Raw genomic sequence first — 24,644 nt, 5'->3', positions numbered from 1 at the left:
GACTGGGAGTGGCTAAGTCATTATGCAAGGTAACCTATTTCCCCTTGTTTTTTCCTACCCCCGCCCCCCCAGATGTTCTTGTTAAACCCTGGATTTGTGCTGGAAATGGCCCACCTTGATTATCATACACATTGTAAGGAGAGTGATCACTTTACATAAGCTATTACCAACAGGAGAGTAGGGTGGGGGGAGAGAAAACCTTTTCTAGTGATAATCACCCATTTTTTCATGGTTTGTATGCATAAAAACGTCTTCTGTACTTTCCACAGTATGCATCCGATGAAGTGAGCTGTGGCTCATGAAAGCTTATGCTCAAATAAATTGGTTAGTCTCTAAGGTGCCACAAGTCCTCCTTTTCTTTTTGCAAATACAGACTAACACGGCTGCTACTCTGAAAATTGTTACTCCTGTGCAGGAAAGAATAGGACACGGATCAGGAGTGCCCAGTAAGCATTGCGGCCTTGTGTATCATCGACACCAGTTCTATTCCAACTACTCAGAGCCCCACAGTTTGTGTGCTTTTTCAGCTGAATATTTGTATCTCGGTCAACACTTCAGTGCAAATCCAGGCATTAAGAGTGATCAAAGCTGATGAGACAAACTTTTTTTTTTAATTATTATTATTTTTGGTAATTCAGTTAGCAATATTGCTCCTCATTTCCTAAGAAAACAATCCAGAACAAAGGCGTAAGCTTTATGGTATCACACAATATGTCTTACACTGTCAACTTTTATTTAAGGGCTCCCAGTGAACAATTTAAACTTACTTTGGTCTTTATTTTATCATCTCTGTTCAATGTGGTCAGATTGCCCCCTGCTGGATAGTCATAGGATTGGTGGAAGCAGTTATAGAAAGTGTGCTTTTAAAAGAGGATCTCTTTGTTTTTTTGTTTTTAAAAAGTAGACATTTTTCTTCCTAGCTGTTACTCAAAATTTTTCTTCATGAATGGCAGTTTCACAGAAGCAGAAAGGTAGCTTCTCCACACTTACAAATGGCTGCTTGAGTTAAATCCAAACTCTTCCAGCCTCAGCTCCCTCCCTGGCACCTTCCCAAGGCAGATGGCATGGCCGAGGTTGCATGTTCTGAGACAGAGCATTGCAGCACTGAGCAAAGTGCTTGGGGTGTGCTATAGACCGCCGGGATCTAATTTGGCTATGGATAGAGCCCTTTTTAATGAAGTAAATACTAGTGGAAACTGTGTGATCATGGGAGACTTTAACTTCCCAGATATAGACTGGAGGACGAGTGCTAGTAATAATAATAGGGCTCAGATTTTCCTAGATGCAATAGCTGATGGATTCCTTCATGAAGTAGTTGCTGAACCGCCTAGAGGGGATGCCATTTTAGATTTGGTTTTGGTGAGTAGTGAGGACCTCATAGAAGAAATGGTTGTAGGGGATAGTCTTGACTCAAGTGATCATGAGCTAATTCAGTTCAAACTGAACGGAAGGATTAACAAAAATAAATCTGCAACTAGGGTGTTTGATTTCAAAAAGGGCTGACTTTCAAAAATTAAGGAAATTAGTTAGGGAAGTGGATTGGACTGAAGAATTTATGGATCTAAAGGTAGAGGCGGCCTAGGATTATTTTAAATCAAAGCTGCAGAAGCTATCAGAAGCCTACATCCCAAGAAAGGGGGAAAAATTCATAGGCAGGAGTTGTAGACCAAGCTGGATGAGCAAGCATCTCAGAGAGGTGATTAAGAAAAAGCAGAAAGCATACAGGGAGTGGAAGAAAGGAGGGATCAGCAAGGAAAGCTACCTTATTGAGGTCAGAACATGTAGGGATAAAGTGAGACAGGCTAAAAGTCAAGTAGAGTTGGACCTTGCAAAGGGAATTAAAACCAATAGTAAAAGGTTCTATAGCCATATAAATAAGAAGAAAACAAAGAAAGAAGAAGTGGGACCGCTAAACACTGAGGATGGAGTGGAGGTCAAGGATAATCTAGGCATGGCCCAATATCTAAACAAATACTTTGCCTCAGTCTTTAATAAGACTAAAGAGGATCTTAGGGATAATGGTAGCATGACTGCAGGAATGAGGATATGGAGGTAGATATTACCGTATCTGAGGTAGAAGCGAAACTCAAACAGCTTAATGGGACTAAATTGGGGGTCCCAGATAATCTTCATCCAAGAATATTAAAGGAATTGGCACATGAAATTGCAAGCCCATTAGCAAGAATTTTTAATGAATCTGTAAACTCAGGGGTTGTACCGTATGATAGGACTATGTTAGCAATTCTCCAATTTTTAAGAAAGGGAAAAGTGATCCAGGTAACTATAGGCCTGTTAGTTTGACATCTGTAGTATGCAAGGTCTTGGAAAAAATTTTGAAGGAGAAAGCAGTTAAGGACATTGAAATCAATGGTAAATGGGACAAAATACAACATGGTTTTACAAAAGGTAGATCGTGCCAAACCAACCTGATCTCCTTCTTTGAGAAAGTAACAGATTTGTTAGACAAAGGAAACGCAGTGGATCTAATTTACCACGATTTCAGTACGGCGTTTGATACAGTGCCACATGGGGAATTATTAAATTGGATAAGATGGGGATCAATAGGAAAATTGAAAGGTGGGTAAGGAATTGGTTGAAGGGGAGACTACAACAGGTCCTACTGAAAGGTGAACTGTAGGGCTGGAGGGAGGTTACCAGTGGAGTTCCTCAAGGATCGGTTTTGGGACGAATCTTATTTAATCTTTTTATTACTGACCTCGGCCCAAAAAGTGGGAGTGTGCTAATAAAGTTTGCGGATGATACAAAGCTGGAGGTATTGCCAATTTAGAGGAGGACAGGGATATCCTACAGGAGGATGACTTTGTAAACTGGAGTAATAGTAATAGGATGAAATTTAATAGTGAGAAGTGTAAGGTCATGCATTTAGGGATTAATAACAAGAATTTTAGTTATAAGCTGGGGACGCATCAATTAGAAGTAACGGAGGAGGAGAAGGACCTTGGAGTATTGGTTGATCACAGGATGACTATGAGCTGCCAATGTGATATGGCATTGAAAAAAAGCTAATGTGGCCTTGGGATGTATCAGGAGAGGTATTTCCAGTAGGGATAAGGAGGTTTTAGTACTGTTATACAAGGCACTGGTGAGACCTCACCTGGAATACTGTGTGCAGTTCTGGTCTCCCATGTTTAAGAAGGATGAATTCAAAATGGGAACAGGTACAGAGAAGGGCTACTAGGATGATCCGAGGAATGGAAAACTTGTCTTATGGAAGGAGACTCAAGGAACTTGGCTTGTTTAGCCTAACTAAAAGAAGGTTGAGGGGGGATACAATTGCTCTCTATAAATATATCAGAGGGATAAATACCAGGGAGGGAGAGGAATTATTTAAGCTCAGTACCAATGTGGACACAAAAACAAATGGATATAAACTGGCCACCAGGTAGCTGAGACTTGAAATTAGACAAAGGTTTCTAACCATCAGAGGAGTGAAGCTTTAGAATAGCCTTCCAAGGGAAGCAGTGGGGGCAAAAGATCTATCTGGCTTTAAGATTAAATTCATAAGTTTATGGAGGAGATGGTATGATGGGATAATATGGTTTTGGTAGTTAAATATTCATGGTAAATAGGCCCAATGGCCTGTGATGGGATATTAGAGGGGGTGGAATCCGAGTTACCCAGGAAAGAATTTTCTGTAGTATCTGGCTGGTGAATCTTGCCCATATGCTCAGGGTTTAGCTGATCGCCATATTTGGGGTCGGGAAGGAATTTTCTTCCAGGGCAGATTGGAAGAGGCCCTGGAGGTTTTTCGCCTTCCTCTGTAGCATGGGGCACGGGTCACTTGCTGGAGGATTCTCTGCTCCTTGAAGTCTTTAAACCACGATTTGAGGACTTCAATAGCTCAGACATAGGTGAGAGGTTTGTCACGGGAGTGGTGGGTGAGATTCTGTGGTCAGACTAGATGATCATAATGGTCCCTTCTGACCTAAATATCTATGAATCATCAACATCCCTTTGGGGCCAAAAGAGAGTGATTTCCTTAAGCTAGTCGTTAGGGCATTCAGCTAGGAGAGGGAAGATCCAGATTCCAGTCCCCCTGTTCAATGCATGCTTAATTATTTGTAGAAGAGTGAAAAAGCTTCACTGGGAGAGACTGAGGAAGACATAACCCAGTAGTTAAACCACTATCATAGGAGGGGGAAGACCCAAGCTCAAATCTCTTCTCCAGAGAAGGAAAATGAACCTGACTCTCCCAGATGCAACCTGATGTCCCTACCACCACTGCTTCATCCATGTGGGTTTACATGTGCATCACGCACACCTACCACCTCAGGCCCCACAGGCAAGAGGGGGGGGAGAATACTTAGTTGGAGGATCCTGCTGGGGCTTAGGTATGAAACAGGCATCTAGGTGCCTAGAGCAAGGCAGTTGTACACATGCTCACTGGCAGATTTTCAAGCATTGATGGTGTTAGGCGGCAGCTCAACAGTGGTCTTAGGATCTCATTAGCACATACATGTTGAACTCAGACATCTAAGTACTTTTGTGGATCAAGCCTTAGACACATCTGAATTTTTACCCAGCACCACCATTTTATAAATGGGGAAACTAATGTACAAGGAACTTAACTCATTTGTCCTGGGACATACAGCTGGTAAGCGGGAGAGGTAAAAATGGAGTCCAAAGAAGTCCTCACAATTCTCCTGCTCTAGCTCCTAGCCAACACTACTTCTCCATTTGAACCTGAGTTTAAAGCAGTGGTGGGCAACTTGTGGCCCGTCAGGGTAATCCTCTGGCGGACTGCCAGACAGTTTGTTTACTTTGACTGTCCACAGGCACGGCCACCCGCAGCTCCCAGTGGCCACGGTTCGCCATTCCCGGCCAATGGGAGCTGCGGGAAGCAGCACGGGCTGCAGGGACATGCTGGCTGCTGCTTCCCATAACTCCCATTGGCCAGGCATGGCAAACCATGGCCACTTGGAGCTGCAGATGGTCAATGTAAACAAACTGCCTCGCAGCCCACCAGCGGATTGTCCTGACGGGCCACAGGTTGCCCACCACTGGTTTAAAGGCTATTACTGTTAAAGGATATCCACAATACTTGTAATTCCATGCTCTGAGCAGAATTAGTTGATCAACCCAGGAAAGTATAAAAAAATTCCCCTAGTTAATGTAACGTGAATTCAAAACACTATCTTAACATCTTTAGTACACCTGTGCATCTGAATTAAAATCCTTGTCCTATTAATTTCCATAAATGGCTAATAATGTGCATTTCAGCATTGTTTACAGAATTGTGATAGGTCTGCTGATTAGATCAGGTTTCGATTTAATCTATAATAAATTAAACCATGATTGCTCCCCCATCAGAACAACGACCTTGGTATATTAATTTTAATAAAGATAAGAAATTGCCAAGGTAAGTAATTTTCAGTGTTAATAATTTAATAAGGCAATAGACCTTGTAATTAAAAATAAGTTTAAGGAGGCTGCTAAGTGATTTTGATAATGATTTAAGGACCAATTATAGAAAAGATCTCAGTCTCACCATCCTAATTAAATATTGGGAACAGCACAAAGTGGAAGATCTGAAATTAACCATTTTTATTATATTGAGGGCAATCACATACTATATTTATATCAGAAAAGTTTGACTGAAAAATGATATAATGGGATCATTAAAGAATGCTCTGCTGCTTTGTAATAGCCCAGTAGGAGAATTGCAGTGGCAAGAGTTGCCAGAGTACACTCATCTTCCAGATGCTGCCTCACATCTATCCCTCAGGGACTTACGTAAATCCAAACTACACCAGCATCATGAGTCAAGGATTTCATCCACACTAGCAATACAAAAGAGTGACCTCAGCGCAGATCCAAATCTGACACTTCAGCAGTAAGCAAAGCTTAATATTGAGATTGCCTTTGTATGATGGTTGTTAATTTACTAGAGGCTACTAACTAAAAGAAATCTCTTTAAGATGAAGGGGGACGTGTGGGGAAAATAACACATCCATACACCAGTACTTTTAAGAACGGAAGCTGACAAGCTGTAATTGGGGATTAAAACTGGTGTCCCTAAAGGGCAATAGGAGAGCTATAAAGCCTGGTCTAAAAGGCACCTGGAAAATCCAAGCTATGAAACCATGTAATTGTTGGTTTCAGAGTAGCAGCTGTGTTAGTCTGTATCCGCAAAAAGAAAAGGAGGACTTGTGGCACCTTGGAGACTAACCAATTTATTTGAGCATAAGTTTTCATGAGCTACAGCATCCGATGAAGTGAGCTGTAGCTCACGAAAGCTTATGCTCAAATAAATTAGTCAGTCTCCAAGGTGCCACAAGTCCTCCTTTTCTTTTTGCGAATACAGACTAACACGGCTGCTACTCTGAAACTTGTCCAATGTCACTCAAGAAATCTACTGCACATCTGGAAATTGACCCCAGATCTCTAGGGCTACAAATTAATCTGCCTCCCTCTAACAATTTTTGTTATCCTTTCTTATTTGAAGCATTATTAATTCTCTTCTTTCACAACCCATCCAACTCAAATAAACCATTCTCTTTTCACCCTGCATGCAGCTGAGCAGGAGCCAAGGACAGATCACTTAGCTGAATAACATGCACTGGTACTAAATGAAAAATTAAAACTACAAATTTTTTAAGATATCTGATTTCGTGTAAGTGAAATGTATTATTTGTTTAAACTATTATTTCTTTCCTCATTTCATAAAATCAAATCACCCACAAAAACCTACATAAATAGAGCTTCAACTCTCATCTTGAGAAGTTTAATAAGAAAAAACTTCAGGAATTCCATCAGTATTCTGATAAAAGAAATAGAAGTCATAATTCACCTTAATAGAAGAAAGTTTCCTTTCTCCAGGGGAAGAATTCATCAAGACTTCTCCTGTAGGTAAGATTTGACACATTTGCTTGTTTCTTCCTCTACTGTTTGATCTCAGTACTTTATGACTATTTGATTGTCTGTTACTAAATTTTCAACTGGCAAATTCAATTAAAAAAACAGAAAGCAACAGTTCCATCCTGCTTACCTGATCAGCAAACGGTTTTGTTTATTACACAAAGGATGATACATGCCCCACTCTTGCGGTGGCGAGTTGGATTATATGAAATATTTCTCTCTTTATTGGAGTTATAAGGCCATCAACTTAACAGGCCAGCACCAGACAGGTGTGACCTTATCCAATTAAAGTAACAGTCCAGGCAATATTGCAAGTGACAGAGAAAATTCCTTAATGTGTAGAGGGCTTCTGTCTACATTACAGATCTTTTTTCTCTACAAAGATGCATGTTTTGTCCTTTTACAGAATGAGGATAAGAAAAGCACTGCAACAAGTATTGTGGAAGGTACAGTCATTGTCTAGCTTTGAAGTTAATAGAAAAGGTCATCTCACAGTTTTTTTTTATTCCGTACCTCTGCCCTTATGCATACCTACAATCCGATGGAATATTCCTGCTGTCTTGGATACTCTCAATAGAATTCTTCCTTGGAATTCACTCTTCTAAAGCCCGGGTTTTGGGACACAAACTAACACAGTTGGTGCCACTTATTAACTCTCAGTTGGGAAGTGAAAGTGATGGCAATCCACTAATTGGCTTGTAATTTGTAGGATACAAGTATTACCTGATCATAATTTGAATGAGTTTTTGTAATGCTTGACAGCCACACAAACAAGGGAGAGCTTTGTCAGACTTCAACAGTTGTCTAATCTTATATTTTCAAACCTCTCTCGAGACAGCAAGCTAAAGCATTTGTCAATTATATGATTATTCAGCCCCAGTTGATAATGGATTAAAATTCTGAAAATGAATGTTTCCAGTGATTGCCCAACATAAAACCCAACGGTGTATGTTATTTAAAGAACTTCAAGGATTTCACATCCATGTTAATTTCTTGTGAATTTAAAAACATACAAATAAGTATCCCTTGAGTACCATTTGCAGGAGCCTTATTTAAAATTTGAATATTTGCATAAAACAGTTTAAACAAGATGAAAACTGTATATTACAGGCTAAATTGCATTAAAAGAAAGGAGCAGCACATTTTGTCAATACGTATTCTCATCTCTGCATTAGAAGAGCCAGCCTGGTTGCTCACAGCATGGTGGGGGTGGGTATGTGCATGCATGCATGCCAGTTTGGGAGTCAACCTTTGTCAGATACTTTATAAGCCAATGTACTCTCTCAACGGCATAGTGTTGGGATGGGGTTATTTTTGTGAATCCAGTTTAAGATTCAAAGTCAGCCAGCTCAAGACTTCACTCCTCCCTCATCCGATTTCAGAGGATCAATAAGTTCAAGATTATGCAGTTTCTAATTTCAGGCCTATACTTGCAAGAGAATTTTCAGAGAAGACTGCAGACTCTATGCCTTATGAATATGAGCACTCCAGTCACAAGCTTAGGTTAAAAAAGGACAGAATAGTAAGATTGAGGGACAAGTATCACGAAAGTTAAATATAAGACCAATAAAAATAAAGTCTATTAAATGAATTTTAAGAAATAATTTTAGTAATCCCAATGATGTGAAAGTGAGGGAACAGGATATGCTTTTTTCCATGAATCATGGCAGTGCCTTTCCCATACATAATACAAACACTATGTGGGGTATGAACAAAGGTAGCAGACGTATCTAACCACAAAACAAGGGGCGGGGAGCTACGGCATTCAACAGTACATACATTCTTCTCTTTCATCCAGGAGCACACATCCTTCACCACTGCAACACTCACTGTCAACTTCACTCTTTACCCTATAGAGATGCCAGCTTTCTGGGACCTCCCTTCCCCAAACTTGCAGCCACCATAAACAGATTCAGCTCCCCAACCTACTCTCCATTCAAGGGCAGGGGGGCAGAAAACACACTGAAGGACTTGTGTAGTTTTTTTTAAAGTGCATATCACATACTCTGAGGGGCAGACCTGTTTGATTTCCACCAGGAGTTAAATCAAAGGAAACTGTTAAGGAAGAAACCAACAGGAAATGGCAAAGATAAGAGGCATCTTCAAAGGAGTGATAATGGCAGCCATAGATTAAGTAGCAGCTACCTAGCTGGCTCCATTGAGGCTGGTCTTCCCAAGGCGAAGCCTAGAATCAAAGGGGTTTCTAAACCTTGAAAATGGGGGCCTCAGGAAGGAAGATGGGTGAGTTAGTTGTCAGCCAACAGAGGCAGATACCAAAACTGACAGAATATGGCCACAATACCAAGACTATACTGGTATAACTACAGTTCTGTAGCTACACTGGTATAAGTCTATGCTATAGATGCAGTCTACACCTATAGAAGGGGTTGTTCTGTAGGAACACCTCCCTGAGCAACAGCAGCTAGGCTGACAAGCAGTCTCCCACAGACCTACTTGTGTCTACATTGGATTAGGCTTAGATACGGAAATGAGAATAGGACTTTTATTAACCCATTTTCCTAAATGCCGGTTCCCTTTGGTAATAAAATACTACTTTGTTCTCCCTTTGAGGTAACACTACAAAGCTCTTTTTGAGTCACTTTAAATGTAGACCCCAAAAGTGAACGGGCTTACTGGTGCCAAATGGAGTTCAGCCTGTCCTATTAATGGGGCTGGGAAAACAAGAGGGCTGCAGCCCAGAGATCCAGTTTAACAATAGGTGGACTGCATAGTTTCTCGGAGAGTGAAGGAAGCCAAGCCTGTTGCATGAGGGGTGCACTCAGGAGGGACTGAAAAGGAGTCTCAGGTGCAGTTTACATTGGAACGATGACACAGATGCACACATATTTGAGCCTTCACACTTGAACCATCTTTGATCAATCAGCTCAAAGACATTGTAAATCTTGGTCTCTCAGCTAACCATAGTGCATAAAAATTCATTTAGGATGACCAACTTTTTTTTGTTTAATTAACAAGCCACCCCAGAGAACCCACCTTATGTGCAAATTGTTGGCTTTCAAAGTGTAGTTCTTAAGCCAGAAGAACAATCATGAAGTTCAGAATGTTTTGGGGAGGGGGAAGGGGAAAAGCTACTTTGTAATTAATGGAACTTTGAAATTGGCCAAGTTTTCTTGAAAGTCACTAGAAGATTCAAGGTTTACTGAATTTGTGTGCACATAAAACAGACAGGACACTCTGTACTTTAAATGCAAAACCAAAAGACAATTTCAACTATCCATCACAATGGCTGTCATAGAATGAGGAAGGCACATTTTTGGAAGAAAAAAAGACAACATTGTCAGAACTGTTACAGTTTTAATCATTTACATTTCAAGAAACCATCCTTAGTCTCTTAAGGAAAAGGGATGGCTAGAGGGTTAGTTTGCCATCTCATTTTCTCCAGAAAGCATTTGCTACAATACAGGCAAAGAATGCATATCTTGTAATAGGATATTGTTTTTTCAGCCCTTCTGAGTGGGGAGTTATAGCAGGCCTAATTAAAGCTATGGTTTACCAGTAAAGCTGAGAACTATACTTCACAGAACTGAGGATGGCTCAAAAGGAAGGAGAAAGTAATGCATCCATAAACTCCACAAAAAGTTAAAAAAAGCTATTTTTGTTTTGTTTATAACTGTTTCAATACAAATTTATCATATCAGTGCTATGGCTTCAACACTTTCCTCTCCCTAACCCCCTTCCCTCTCCATATTCTGTAAACTATAGTTAAGGTGGTTTAAAATAACCTACCTGACAATTTTTCTAATTTGATATTCTTACACATTTCTACTGGAAAAAAACACACAGCGATACTGCACAAGATGACACTTATTGAAAACCTGACTCCTTCACGAGACTGGGTTGAGATGAATGGCAGCAGAGGCGCTGGAAAGTGCAAATGGTTTGTCACACATACCATGCCTATATAGTCATATAAAGGATTCCATACATAGTGAATCCACACATAATGAATGGCAAAAACAGTCGTTTTGAGTGCCAAAAGATAGTTTGCAATGCTCTGTTCAACCCTAAACAGAAGATAAATTATTCACTGTCATTGGAATATGCTACATAACATGAACATGTTCAAACTGATCAAGATATTATAAAAACAAAAGCTTATATTTTCCCCATTTATTTTAAAAACATTATTCAAAATATTACGTGAAAGTCCAAATATGATAAAAATTACTGCAAGAAAATAGTTCAGGCATATTGTTTATGCTTCACTTTCTTATGGTTATCAAAAGAAAACATGTAACTGTAGGGTTTACTATTTATGAACTATTTCACCCATAACATATCATGCCATCACAATTCTTCTCATGCTAACATCTGTAAAGTTTTGACCTTTTTCAAAACAGCACATTACCACTTGTATACCAAGTCATTAATTGTGGTTCTTATTCACCATTATTTACATGTTTATCAGCTCTGAAAATTAAATCAAACAGAATGTACAAAAAGGAAAACTATGAAATTTTATATTTTACATCTCATGGAAAAAACAAATAGCTGAACTACGTAGGACAAGGTAAAAAAACCAAACATACCAGTAACTTGCTGTACACCTAATTCACGTGTAAAATTAATTTTGACAAAATTAAATAAAGGTGCAGTTTTGTCCATAGATTGTGGCAACCCATACGCTTTTAATTTCTACCCCACCTGCCAATTACTTGGGTTTAGGATAATATCAAAATTAATCATACTAACATTCCCAGACTTAACATGTTTGTAGTATACAAGAAACCACATGATTGCATAGCATAATTGCCTTAAAATTCAGGGGAAATTTTTGTTGCACTTGCCTGCTAGGTATATTTTTATTTTATAAATTATACCATGAAGCTTATTTTCAGTTCAATAATCTTAAAATGATAGATGAAGTTTCCATAAGTAGAGTTACAGAGTAAATCTTGGGCAATCAAGAAACAGCAATACTTTCATACAAACCTGGGATATTCCAAAGAAATGTAAAGTATAACTTGAAGTCAAGTCATGCTTGGTACATAATTATACTTTTAATTTTAAAATACTTTACTGCATGAAGCATCTAGAGAAGAATATCAGCAGAAAGTTTGTCACATTAGGTAGCCTAACATGAGAAGAGTCTGAGTTTGCCTAGTGCTGCAAAACTTTCATCTAGATATCTTTTGGCTATCTATACATGGAAAAACATTTAACTGTGTAAGATAGCTCATAAATCCAGCTATAGTAATGATTTGCAGAAAGAGACCATTAATTTAATTCAGTGATGGCAGACTCAATTTATCAGATCTAAAATGTTTTATGCCCACATTTTTATATTAGCCCTGTTGGCGCTGCTCTAGACAGAAGGACAGGATGCACAAAAGAAAATGAAATAAAGGAAAAAAACAAGTGAAATAAATTGTTTAAATCTAGTTTCTGTACATGTGATTTGAAATTTACTGTCAACAAAGAATTTAATGCTAATAATACATGCCCTGTGTCTTACATAAGCTTTAATCTCAAACCCGTCCAGGCAAGAGAGACATCTCATTTCAGTACAAACTTTTTATGGCTGACACTGCACAACATTATAGAAAAAGTCAGGCAAAGAAAATAATTCAGCAAATTGATGCTTTTAAAAAATGTAATCATTGGTTATCTTCAGCGAAGGCATTGCTTCATTAACATTTTGATCTAAACGATGATATTCCACTGTTCTAGAGCAAAGACCATCACGCCACCTTCGGCTCTGGACCAACAAGAAGATCTGGAAGAAATCACAACCAATTTTGATACGGATGAAATGACAATGTTGTGCAAATGTTTCACTTTTGTCAGCTAACGTAACAGCTACATTTGTAATCACACAGCCCCATCCAGAGCTACCAGCATGACTGGTGCTAATCCACTCACTGTTAACCCACCTCTTGTCCACACCAAGACTTCTCCCACAATTTGGCTAGCACAGGTACAGCTCCATAATGGCAAAGGCATTAGTATTAACAGCATGCAAGTTTTCAGCACAGTCAGCATTAGGTAACGTTGGTAAAAACCTTTGTCTGATACACCCTGAAACTTAAACTGTTGTTACTGCCAGTCAGAGAATACTGAAAAGATTCTGTAGTTTCAGCAGTAGAGTATTTTCTGCTGCTACTCTCCAGCAACAAAGGAGCATGCAGTATCAACCCAACCAAAGTCTGCGTACTCTCAGCATCAAGCTGTAGTTATGGGAGTTGTGAAGACAGAAATCTCTGTCTCTGTGCTGACACAAGAGACAACCAAGATAAAATTTTCAACAGCACCTAGCAATTTAGTCTTTGGTCCAAGTCCTATTTCCAAACATGTCATATGCACTTCTAAAAATTTTACCTATACTCAGCAATGCACTTGTTTTTGGTATAATATGGTGTTATAAGTTAGCCATGTTAGTTTCAGACCCAATAAAACATAAGACCAAATAAAGTTAGCTAAAGGGATAAAGAAAAAAAGAACAGGGAAAGAGAAACATATTTAAACTTCTTGGAGCATTAAATTAAGAAAATGCACACACGTTTGAAATAAACTGTGGGCTGTCACGTCATAGCTGTAGATTCTAAAATAAGATAACACTGATTAGACTGCAGAAAAATATTTCAATGATGATCTGATTTCATCATCAGATAGCTACAGTCAGAGATGTTAGAACTGCGAACAAAAGTAACCCAACATGCTAATTATCCAGCTGTGATAGGGCAAGGGTTAAATCCTAGGCATACCTACAGTTCAAAAATGGTCTCAAATTGTAAGCATTATCACCATCTCAGGAACATTCTCACTTTACTGAAGATTAAATTTTCCTTAAATTGAGGTTTATAATCCTGTGCAGACCCAAAATTAGTTCATCAATCTCCTTGCCCTTGATCTTATTTCTAGAAACCATATATCATCATAGCATATTACTGAACTGATTGATTCTCGATGTTATCATTTAATTGATTTTCCCAACCTAAAATGCTTCTAGTTCTAAATTAGCTTTCTTTTTTGTACAGATATTAATGATCTGCACATTAAGATCACAGAACAGAATACTGTTTGTAAGTGTACTTAGACCATTAGCACAACTAAGTAGTTTTTATTTAAAACATTTTTCAAGGTTTCAAAGCAAAAATTACTTTGAAATATTAAAGTGGAATTTTTCATCTCGCTTTCATAGTATACCTACCTTTCTCTTATTATGATATGTGATATACACAACAGCTACTAAGAAAGCAATAATAACCAGGTGGAAAAAGAAATGGGTGTCTTCTTCCAATCCTGAGACGGAGTCCTTTATCTTGGCATCAAGAGATTTTGTGTGCTCATAACTTCCAAAGCTATCAGTCTCCTCATCTTCTGGCAAATCTAGAAGGTCTGTATTATATCTGGAATTGGACGTCATCTCATAATGGCCATAGTCATCACGCCCATCAGGCTCCATAGTTTCTTTTGCTGCTGGGGGTGAACTATTCAGTATGTCTTTGAAGTCTGTTAGGAGACCCTCTTCCTCAATTTTAGTATCTTCAGAAGCATCCACATCCATTTGTGAAATGGGACTAACAGATGTGGCATGAGTTGCAACAGATGTGGCTGCGTCATCCTTCACGGTAGTTGGTCTAAGTGTGACAATATTATCGACTTTAAGAGTTGTTGAGGACATTTCTTTTTTTGTTGTAGGTATCAAATTGTTCAGACTGGCTGTTGAACTCTGAGATGTACTGAACACTTCACTGTCATTTTTAATAGCACCTGCAGTATCTGGGCAAAAGGAGAAAAGACATTTTTCTAGGTTTGTTTTTGTTCTTTAGATTTGTGTACAAACATACTCACTAAGTCTCTTGACTTATTTTACAAGGAAGTCATACCTCAATGAACTAGGCCCATTTTGGAGTGCAATGATTTTAAAACCAGAATATGCAGTTCTGCCAGTTCACAACAGAGAAAAATGCAACAGGGATCATAAAGTATGCTACACTAGTATGTTAAACTGTTTAGTGACTTGAAATATAGGTTTTGGTTACTATTCAGTTTTACAACAGTAAAAGATCTCACTGTGGAGTTGACAAGTCTTGCAGTGTATAAACCCCAAGATTTAAATAGATATTACTCTAAAAACGTCAGACCCCTGTAAGTAAAGTTCATTCACACCTTTTCTGAAGAACTTCTAGTATATTTATAAGTGGACGGAGTTGATTAGGGCAACAATACGACAGGCACATTAAATTTTCCCAATCTGCCATAGCATCACACAACCATTAGCAAAGAGGTAGATGCATTTACAAATTCACTCTGGACTGGTATGTAGAATAGAAGATCTCTATATTAAATTTTAATAGTCTCAAATATTTACTTCCAAAGAACCAAAAAACAAGTCTATCAACCTCAGAAACCACTTTTCATCTTTAAGTGAAAAATGGATTTCATTTCAATAACTCATTTTAAAAGACCCACATGAATCAAGAGAAACCAGGAACTTGAAAGCTTAGCCTGACACTTCACCCGCAGATCAAACTGTTCCCTTTCCACTTTGCCCACCCGTGAAAGTTACTCAACTATCAGCACTAAACTTTGATTGTCCTTATTTTCAGTCTGTGTCATGATATTGAAAGGTGATATGCAAAGCAATGAAGTGCATTGTATTCTTATGATGTCAAAGTTGGGTTTAAAAAACCACCCTACACAAACATCAGAGTTTGAGACTTGCCCCACCTTCCTAGAAGATAGTAGTAATCTTTGGAGAATCTGGGATAGGTTTCATCCTCAAGCTTTGATGTCCTAAGGTGCACTTGGCATCCCATTCCTACTCATCTAGGGGCCAGGAAAGCTTCAACTGAGGTTTCAGCCTGCACCTGTAGTGTTATTTTCCTGCTCCTCAAGATTGCAAAACTCCTCACTCCTCAGGGCATAGCTTCAAGAGATTCTTAGGAGGAGAGAATTTGCATTCCACTCACATCCAGGTACTTCCTAGGAAATCCACTTCATATGCATTGTTCCAAAAAGCCCTCTGAAATTCCTAATAACTTCCAGAGTAATCTTGTCTTCCTGCTATAGCGTTCCATACAATCTCACAGTAGAACACAAAAATTTTAATTTTTAATACAATTAACTCCAAAAGATATTAAACTAATTCAATAAGGTTTAATTTAATTCAATAAAATTAATTCAGGATATTGCACAAAACGGTCAGTATGTCACACCGTCTTCCACCAGAAGTATATAACTTAGCACAATTCAAGAAGAACACTAACTTACATCATTTCTCTATGGAGTATCTGCTTAAACCCAGAACACTATCTGGAAGTTCAGCAAACAAATGATGAAAAAGACTACACTTACAGAAGAAATGAAGAATTAATCTATTAATAAATGTAATTTACAGCCAAAGAATCACAATTCACCTCAAAATTATGGCTTTTATAGGGCCCCCACTTCTTCAATGTTTTCCACTGAAAAAGGAAAATTTGTTTTCATCTGAGAATTTCCTTTCTTGAATTCCTCATGTCACACGATCACAAAAGTGGGTTTTTCCACTCTCTTGTAAGTGATCAGGGGGAAAACCGACTCCTTGTTCTGGCTAGGACATGTGACTGCATCTTCTGCACCTTTCCCAGAAGGATCTCAAGAAAGCGTGAAGTGGTAGCAAAAACATGCAGATACCTACAATGATACATGTGGATACGAATGTGGAGGTATACCTCTTTCAGTCCTTTTGAGGAGGAAATCCCAACAGAATAAGGCAGGTATCAGAATCATGGAATAGACCTCTTCCCAAAAAAAAAAAAAAAAAAAGTAATTTTGTTTTTGTTGAGGGAACCAAAGTTCCATATGAAACTGGGTAAGGAAAAGTTACTACTTTAAGAATTAAAATACTGTCAAAGCTCCGTAACAAGTAGAGGTCCATAACCTACCATTTGCAACAGAGGCAGAGAAATCTAGGAAAGACTCAGAAGGGGCTGTCCTGTTCCCTGGGCAGGACAAAAGTCTGGCCTGCCTCAATCATCCAAAAGAGAAGGGAAACCCACTATTAATTAGAAAAGAAAGAAAGGGAGCAAGAAATTATTTTCACCACTTGCAAGTAGATCTGAAGTTATGTATAAGCAGCACAAGCACTGAAGGACACTGTCAAAGCTTACAAGGTCTAAAACGATCAAGAACCCAAATTGAAAAGATCCGAGCACTGATTTTTTTTTTCCAGAGTCTGACCCATTTAACAAAATAATCAGCACTCCAATAATTATATAAATAAAGTCAGATAATATCCATATTCCAGCTAAACATTCTAAATGGGCACAGGGTTTGTGTGATGTGCACACTATGGCTTCACCCTGCAAACGTGCTCAACTGCCAAGACAATGAAATTAGTTTAGGGGAAAATGTTGCTTTGCCTGCTTTATGACTGGTGGTAAAAAGGGTCTCTTTACTCATCAAACTATGAATTCACTAACAATATTACAGGGCAGAGGTCACATGACCATACATAAGCACACAGAAAACTAATAGAGAAGTTCTATTTTAAGATGTGATTAAGACATTTTTCTTCATTTTCACTTCCAGCAGTTTTACTGTTCAATATTTTTGTGTGTTTGCAACTGAAATGTTTAGCAGGTTTACAACACAGTACTAAAAACCACATACCAAGCTATTTAACAAAGTAGCAGATTTCACTGCATTTATTCGTAGTACATTTTTCTTCGTTAATGATTACGCTGTTCAAGGCATGGCACATGAAATAAGATTGACTGACTTACAATTATTTACTTTTTACTCCATGTTAAAATGTCAAAGTGCCTTTCTTGAAAGCTGCAATATAAAACTGCTCTGAGTTTTAAAGAAAACTGAAAAATTCTGTGAAAAGACTTCCTTGGCACGTGACAATAACTTTCGGGAGCTACAGCAGAAAATTTAGCACAGATTTTTAGCGTGTCAGCAAAACTTCACTATACACTAGATTTTAAACCAAGTAGAACTGATAAAATTTCTCTATGTATTTCACATCAAAACTAATCAGTCTGACAATATCAGCAGTAGACTTTACTTTTTAAAAGTCTTCATGTCTACTGCAGAAATCTTAAAATACTCCAATTCACCTGCATTAGCATAATCTTGCAGTATCATTATGTCCAGGATCACAATTTTGTAACAAATGTATAGATTACATTTTAAAAAAAACTTAAAGTGGAACATAGGAACTGCAAGATTGGATCAGAGCCAAGATTGAGTCCAGTATTCTGTGTCATAGTAGTCAATACCGAAGGCTTCAGAGGCAGGCATAAGAACTCTGCAGATGCAGGTATCATAAACCTGGCCCCCACATTTGGTCTCAAATTGATCTCTAATAGTTAGAGATTGTAAGCCTTTGTGTTTCAGGGCATAAGCCAAAGTCCTAAGAATATTTATATTACGGTTTGGAAGACTTATTGTTTAGAATAAACTAAGTTGGCAGAGTCACTACATTCTGTATGGGGAAAAAAAAACTTAATACATTTCAAGCCAGAAACTTTAATTCAAAGTGATTTTGGGTGGGATTTTTCAGTAAAAAAAATAATAGAGTGACCTAGAAGCACAAATCTCAGTGAAAGTCAATGGAACTCATACTCCTGAGTGAATTTTTTTGATGAATATTAAATTCACTGAAAAATGCATTTTTCAGAGCACTGAAACTATTTGTGATTTCAGGTAGAATTCAGCAGATTCTGAAATGCAGAACCATTTCATTTTGACAATTTTAAAACAAAACATTTTGAAGTTTCATCCTGAAATGAAGTTCTCTTGAAATTTATCTAAACAAAAAAAAAAGAGGGGGGGGGGGTGAAACACCAAAAAAGTTTCAGGTTAACTAAACAGTTGCTTTGACTCTACACAAAACAGGGGAAGGGGGCAAGTTCAGATTTGGTTTGAAACGAACCAAAATTATGGAATTTTTCCGTCCTCCCCCCCCCCCGGGTTTAAATAGGTCTACACTTGGGCTTTTGGTCACATGGTTACATTGGTTAAGGGTGCAATTTTTTTTCACTCTTAACTGACATTGCTATGCCAGCAAACTTTCAAGAATAAACCAGCTTTAGGTATTTCTAAAAATCCCATACCACACAAGATGTGTTTTACCCAATGATTTTAAAAGTCAACATGAGCATTTGTTCATTCTTTTACCATATCACCATTCAACAATTTCCACATTACCCCGTAAGTTTAAATTCTTCCATTGCTGTTATCTTAGACTACTACAGTGGACTAACATAAATCCTATAATATTAGGATGTTATGTAATCATTATCCATGTTAGCTTGAATAAAACTAAATTTTTCAGAAGACTGCAATGCCATCAAGTTGTTCTTAAAGAACCTAATTGGGACTCAAAACAATTTTAATACAAGTGTTTTACCCCAACTAGACAAAGGTGGAATTTTAGTGGCACAACTCACATTAAACACAACAAATAAATACTCCGCACCATGCTTGAACATTCATTCCAGAGGAGAATTGGAAGTACAAAAAAAATGAGTGATATTGCAAAACAGTCCATCCATGAGAACAAAGCTAATGACAAGATCTATGCAGGACTGGGACAATTTTGCAAAGTGCTGCATAAAAGCAGGATAAATATGAAAACAACACGAAGTCCTGGATTGAGATGCATCTGTTTACAGAAAATCAGATTTCCCTCTGTAAGGAGGGGGGGAAAAAAAGCTCATAATGGCCAATAGGTCTAAGTGTGCAAAATAATGAAAATTCTCAACACCTTGTAAGATCAGACCATAGAACTGCTCATTTTATGGCACTTTACCTCTATCACAAAACATGAGGAGACTGCTTAAAAAATAAAATCACATTATGTACCGCAGTTTGAAAAAGCATTTGGCATGCCAAAAATACATAGGAATGTATGTTCTAAAACAGTGCCATTATTTATGGTTATTTAATAATTTATTAGTTCTTTGGCATATTGAAAAATTACGAACTTCGGCACCTAAAAAACTCTAGGACTGAATCATTTACAACCAGCCACTTTTTGTCAGATTACTTATCAATAAAATGTTATACAGACGCTAGAATGAATCAAGTTACTCACAGACCCAAGTACATTTATAAAGGCCTAAAGCTGAACAAGCTACTCTTTGTTTATAAGGCAAACTTTTACAACATGAAATAGGCTTTAACCAATTGTAAAAACAAAAATCCCTCAGCTAACCCCAGTTGAGTTAGACATCATGGAGCCTTCTAGCTCCTAAAATAGAGAGTCACAGATAATCTAGTCCTGACTAGAGGTACCATTTACCAAATATAAGGAAACTATTTCTTTAAACTACTACCTTTGCTACTAGTGATGGAATTTTACATAAAATTTTTTTTTTAGTTTTTACTAGCAGAAAAAATAAATACTTGATTGGTGATGCCAAGATGAGCATTCCCCAGATCTAAAGCTACAGTTCTGCCAGGAAATCCATCAATGCCCTATTTCTGTTAGCTGGCACTGTAACTGATGGCATTAAACAGGAAAGACTTTCCATATGGACAGTCACATCTTATGTGAATGCCTCCAAAAAAAAAATCATTACACTTAAAGGCTTCAATAGAGAGCCAACGAGCCACAAGGAAGAAGTCCATACAGAGAGCCAACAAACAATTTATCTCACATTACTCCATCATAACAGATGATTCATTCAACCAAGACTTATACCATATGATAAGTTTACAATAAGATCAAATAGTGTATTATTGAGACATTCACAGAGGTCACACACTGTGACAAAGTTGACAAGGAAATCAGTATAGCCACTGAAAATTCTTTACCTTTTTGTAAACAGACAGAACAATACTGGCAAGTGTCAAACATTTAACACGTTATATGAAGAAAACGGAAAAGAGGAAATATGGCTTACTGTTCAAGGCACTTCCTTTTAGATTTGTTTGTATATCCTTGTAAAGGAGATATTTAAAGAGATACCATCAACCTGAAATCTAGTCAATAAAAACAAAATAAAAATAATTCCTCCTTCTCCTTATGACAGATATTGCAACCCCATGCAATATCTTTGGGAACCAGGTTTATTAAGTTTATGTATCACTAACTCCAGAAGAAGAGCATGGACAGCTCGACCAGGAACTAAAGACAGTGGGGGGTGTTTAAGGTGAATCACTTAAGACCAGTTATAAACACCTCCAGAGAGGTACCACCCCTTCAGAAGCCAACAGGAAAATCTTTTGATCTAAATGGCTGGATTTAAACAGACTCAGGACCTTCTATCCAATGGAGGCCCTGACCCTTGCAGAAGGGCTGGAAAGAGTTTGGCTTACCCAGGGTTCATATGACTGAGCAGTGACCTCTGGTAAGCTTTTAGAATGCATACAGGAACTTTTATTGGTTTTTATATTTGTTTTCTCTTTAATTCTTTTACCTTAAGAATAAAGATCTTTGCTTACAAAAAGCAAGGTACCTTGTAACTGCTAGCAATACCCTGTTCATAGCCCTCAGAGAGAAAACAACGCATGGTTGTTGGCCTTTAGGCAGACTAGCTTGCTGGAGGTATCGCTGTATAAGGCAAGGAGCTCCGCAGCCTTAAATCCCCCATCAAGAGGGAGACAGCCACAGGTCTCCACCCAAGAGAGGTGATGGCTGGGAGCCAGAAACCTGAAGTGGGTATCCTTGAGGGACCACAGAGGAGGAACACGTGCAGTTACCCTGAAAGTGAGACACCCCTGAATCTCCCTGCTGTTTTTGTGAGGCTCACAAAGACAGTTTCCTATTTTTAAGAAGGTTTCTCTGTCCCTTGTTATCTTTCATACAAACAATGGGGGAAACGGACTATACACAAATATTGGACAAAGTAAAATGGAAAAGCGAAGCTCATTAATCATTTTCAATTGCAAGAATATTACATGCAACAACAGTAGACAAAAAAATCAGAAAGGATTGTGATAGTTAAGTTGACAGTGTCCCTTTCAGTAAACTCTATGGCATACTGTACTAGGATCATATGAATGGCTTTTCTGGACATGCAGAGTATTATTGACTATTGGCTCTGAAGTGGTTAAGACATTTAAAATTCATAGCATAGTAGTTGAACTATAATCAACTTTTTGGTTTAGGAATGTAACCAGAGGTCTAATCCAACACAACAATCCTCAGCAGCCAATGATACCATTGACAATTCATGCCATATCTTAAAACTTCTATTCACATGCATGGTGAAAGAAAATACATAGTTTATTTGCTGCCACTACATGTGGCATGGTATTTAAAGTCTTGGAGCAGAGAAGGGCAACAAAAATTATTAAAGGTCTTTAAAACATGACCTATGAGGGAAAATTGAAGAAATTTGGGTTTGTTTAGTCTGGAAAAGAGAGGACTGAGAGGGGACACAACAGTTTTCAAGTACATAAAAGGTTGTTACAAGGAGGAGGGAGAAGAACTGTTCTTCTTAACCTTGGAAGATAGGACAAGAAGCAATGGCCTTAAATTACAGCAAGGGCGGTTTAGGTTGGACATTAGGAAAAACTTCCTAACTGTCAGGCTGGTTAAGCACTGGAATAAATTGCTTAGGGAAGTTGTGGAATCTCCAATCACGGAGATTTTTAAGAGCAGGTTAGACAAACACCTGTCAGGCACGATCTAGATAATACTTAGTCCTGCCTCACTGTAGGGGACTGGACTAGATGACCTCTCATGATCCCTTCCAGCCTTAGCATTCTATAATATCTAAAACATCTGAATGATACCAATGTTTTAAAGGCACACTACCAATTAGTTTTGAAGACACACTTCTCCCATAATTTCTACTTCACTTCGTCTTTAGACAGTATGTCAAACTAAAGCTATAGCTACATTACGAGGCTTTGAGTGATATGGCTGTGCTGCTACAGCCAGGCCGCTAAAAGGCGCACAAAAACTTCCACCCCGCACGAACAGCGGCGGCTGTCAGCAAGAGAGCTGACAAAGTGCTGTTCACACCAGCGCCCTGTGTCAGTAAAACTTTTGTCATTGGGTTTTTTTTAACACCCCCTGAATGACCAAAGTTTTGCCGATGAAGTGCCAGTGTAGACAACGCCATACTGTAGAAAATGTAACGTCTGCCAGTAAAGTTAATTGTGTGAGATTCCTGTCATCAACACCTCTCTCTAGAGGTAAAATAGCAACAGGAATCCTCCTAATTTTATCGGGATAATATCATTAGGCAGTAGTTCACAAGACACAGCTTTCTGGGTTCTTTGCCATTCATGATGGGACTGGAAAAGAAAAGCACCTGCAGCAGATTTTCAAACTTCTGAACTCAAAAATGCTAAATTAAAGCCCTGAGAGGAAGGAAGGCAGGAAATGCAGAACTGGTTTAGCACAGGATGTGGGGGGAGAAACTACTCATGAAAACACACTTGCGTAAAATAAATGGAGTGTCTCCCCGATTTAAACATTTTCCCATTAACGGAACAGGGGTCCGCCCCCACAACGCCGTCTCCTCCTCACCCCCCGACAGGTGCCCCCACTTCACCCCGAGCCCTTCTCTCACCTCTGGTGAAGGGGCTGTCCAAGGGCCTGTTTGCCCACAGCAGTCTTCCCAGGCGCCTTCTTCTGACCCTCCCTCCGCCGACCCCGGCGCCCCTCCCTGCGCAGGTTCCCCCCCATTCCCCGAGCCCAGGCAGCGCCTCCCCGGTGCCCTCCGCGCCCCCCGCACTCACCGTTGCCCAGCTGGCTACAGGCCGGCACGGCCAGGCCCACAAGCAGCAGCAGGAGGCGGGAAAGGGCCCGGCCCGGCGGGGACGCCGCTCTCGCAGCTCCCCGCAGCCTCTCCCCGGCAGCGGCCATCTTTGCGGGCACAGTGGGGCGATGGGCTCGGAACCGGAACACGGACGTGGCTAGGTCCCGCCTATCGTTGCTAGGACGTGAAGTTCCGCGACGGTGACGCGCTCCCCCCTCCACCACCAAGCGCTCTCAGAACCTCACGCCCCTGCGCCGTGGCAGAGAAAAGGCAGGGACGGCGCATGCGCACCGTAAGGGGCCTGATTGCGCACGCGGCGTAGAAGGCTCCGCATACGCTTGTTTGAAGGGGGCGGCAACCTCCAGGCAGACTCGGCGGCGGCCGCCAGAGAGCTGGAGTGCGAGTGCGCATGTGCCAAACGGGGCGGTTCGTGTGCGGCGCTGCCCGGACCGTTTATAGGGCCGCGGCCGGCGGCGCACCTGTGAGGAGGGGGTTTGGTGCGGGGCGAAGCGCTCCTGCCGGGGGGCGGGGCCCTGGCAGTCCAGTGGGCGCCCCACTGAAAGCGCAGGTCCTCGGCTCCGCCCCAGCGATCCTGGGCCTCCGCGCACCCTACCTAGTACCGCACCGAGACAGGCGTGTCCACCGGCAGCGCCGCCCCCGGGGGTCCCGGGCTCTCGCGTCCGGCCTCCAGCGGGCCTGTGGGGCCGGGCGAGCTGCTCCCTGACTAGGGTGACTATAAGAAAAGGCGGACTTGTGGCCCCTGAGAGACTAACTAGCTGATTTGAGCATAAGCTTTCGTGAATTACAGCTCACTTCATCGGATGCATCCAGTGGAAAACACAGTGGGGAGATTTATATACATAGAGAACATGAAACAATGGGTGTTACCGTACACACTGTAAGGAGAGGTTTCAGAGTAACAGCCGTGTTAGTCTGTATTCGCAAAAAGAAAAGGAGGACTTGTGGCACCTTAGAGACTAACCAATTTATTTGAACATAAGCTTTCGTGAGCTACAGCTCACTTCATCAGATGCATATCGTGGAAACTGCAGCAGACTTTATATATACACAGAGAATATGAACCAATAC

General features: G+C 39.7%; 1 protein-coding gene across 1 annotated transcript; it reads right to left on the bottom strand.

Moving 5' to 3' along the window:
* Positions 1-10,174: 10,174 nt before the first annotated feature.
* Positions 10,175-23,981, bottom strand: LOC311525276 (keratinocyte-associated transmembrane protein 2). The gene is given in 4 exon segments (XM_084637267.1): positions 10,175-12,616; positions 14,051-14,622; positions 23,536-23,770; positions 23,772-23,981. Coding segments are annotated over 4 exon segments (1,134 nt in total). The 5' UTR covers positions 23,967-23,981; the 3' UTR covers positions 10,175-12,484.
* Positions 23,982-24,644: the final 663 nt, after the last annotated feature.

This window comes from Lepidochelys olivacea (genome assembly GCF_965140295.1).
Source record: "Lepidochelys olivacea isolate rLepOli2 genome assembly, chromosome: 8".
In the NCBI taxonomy this organism is placed as follows: domain Eukaryota; kingdom Metazoa; phylum Chordata; order Testudines; family Cheloniidae; genus Lepidochelys; species Lepidochelys olivacea.
The sequence above is the reverse complement of the archived record's forward strand: the minus strand, read 5'-3'. Positions and strand labels throughout refer to the sequence as shown.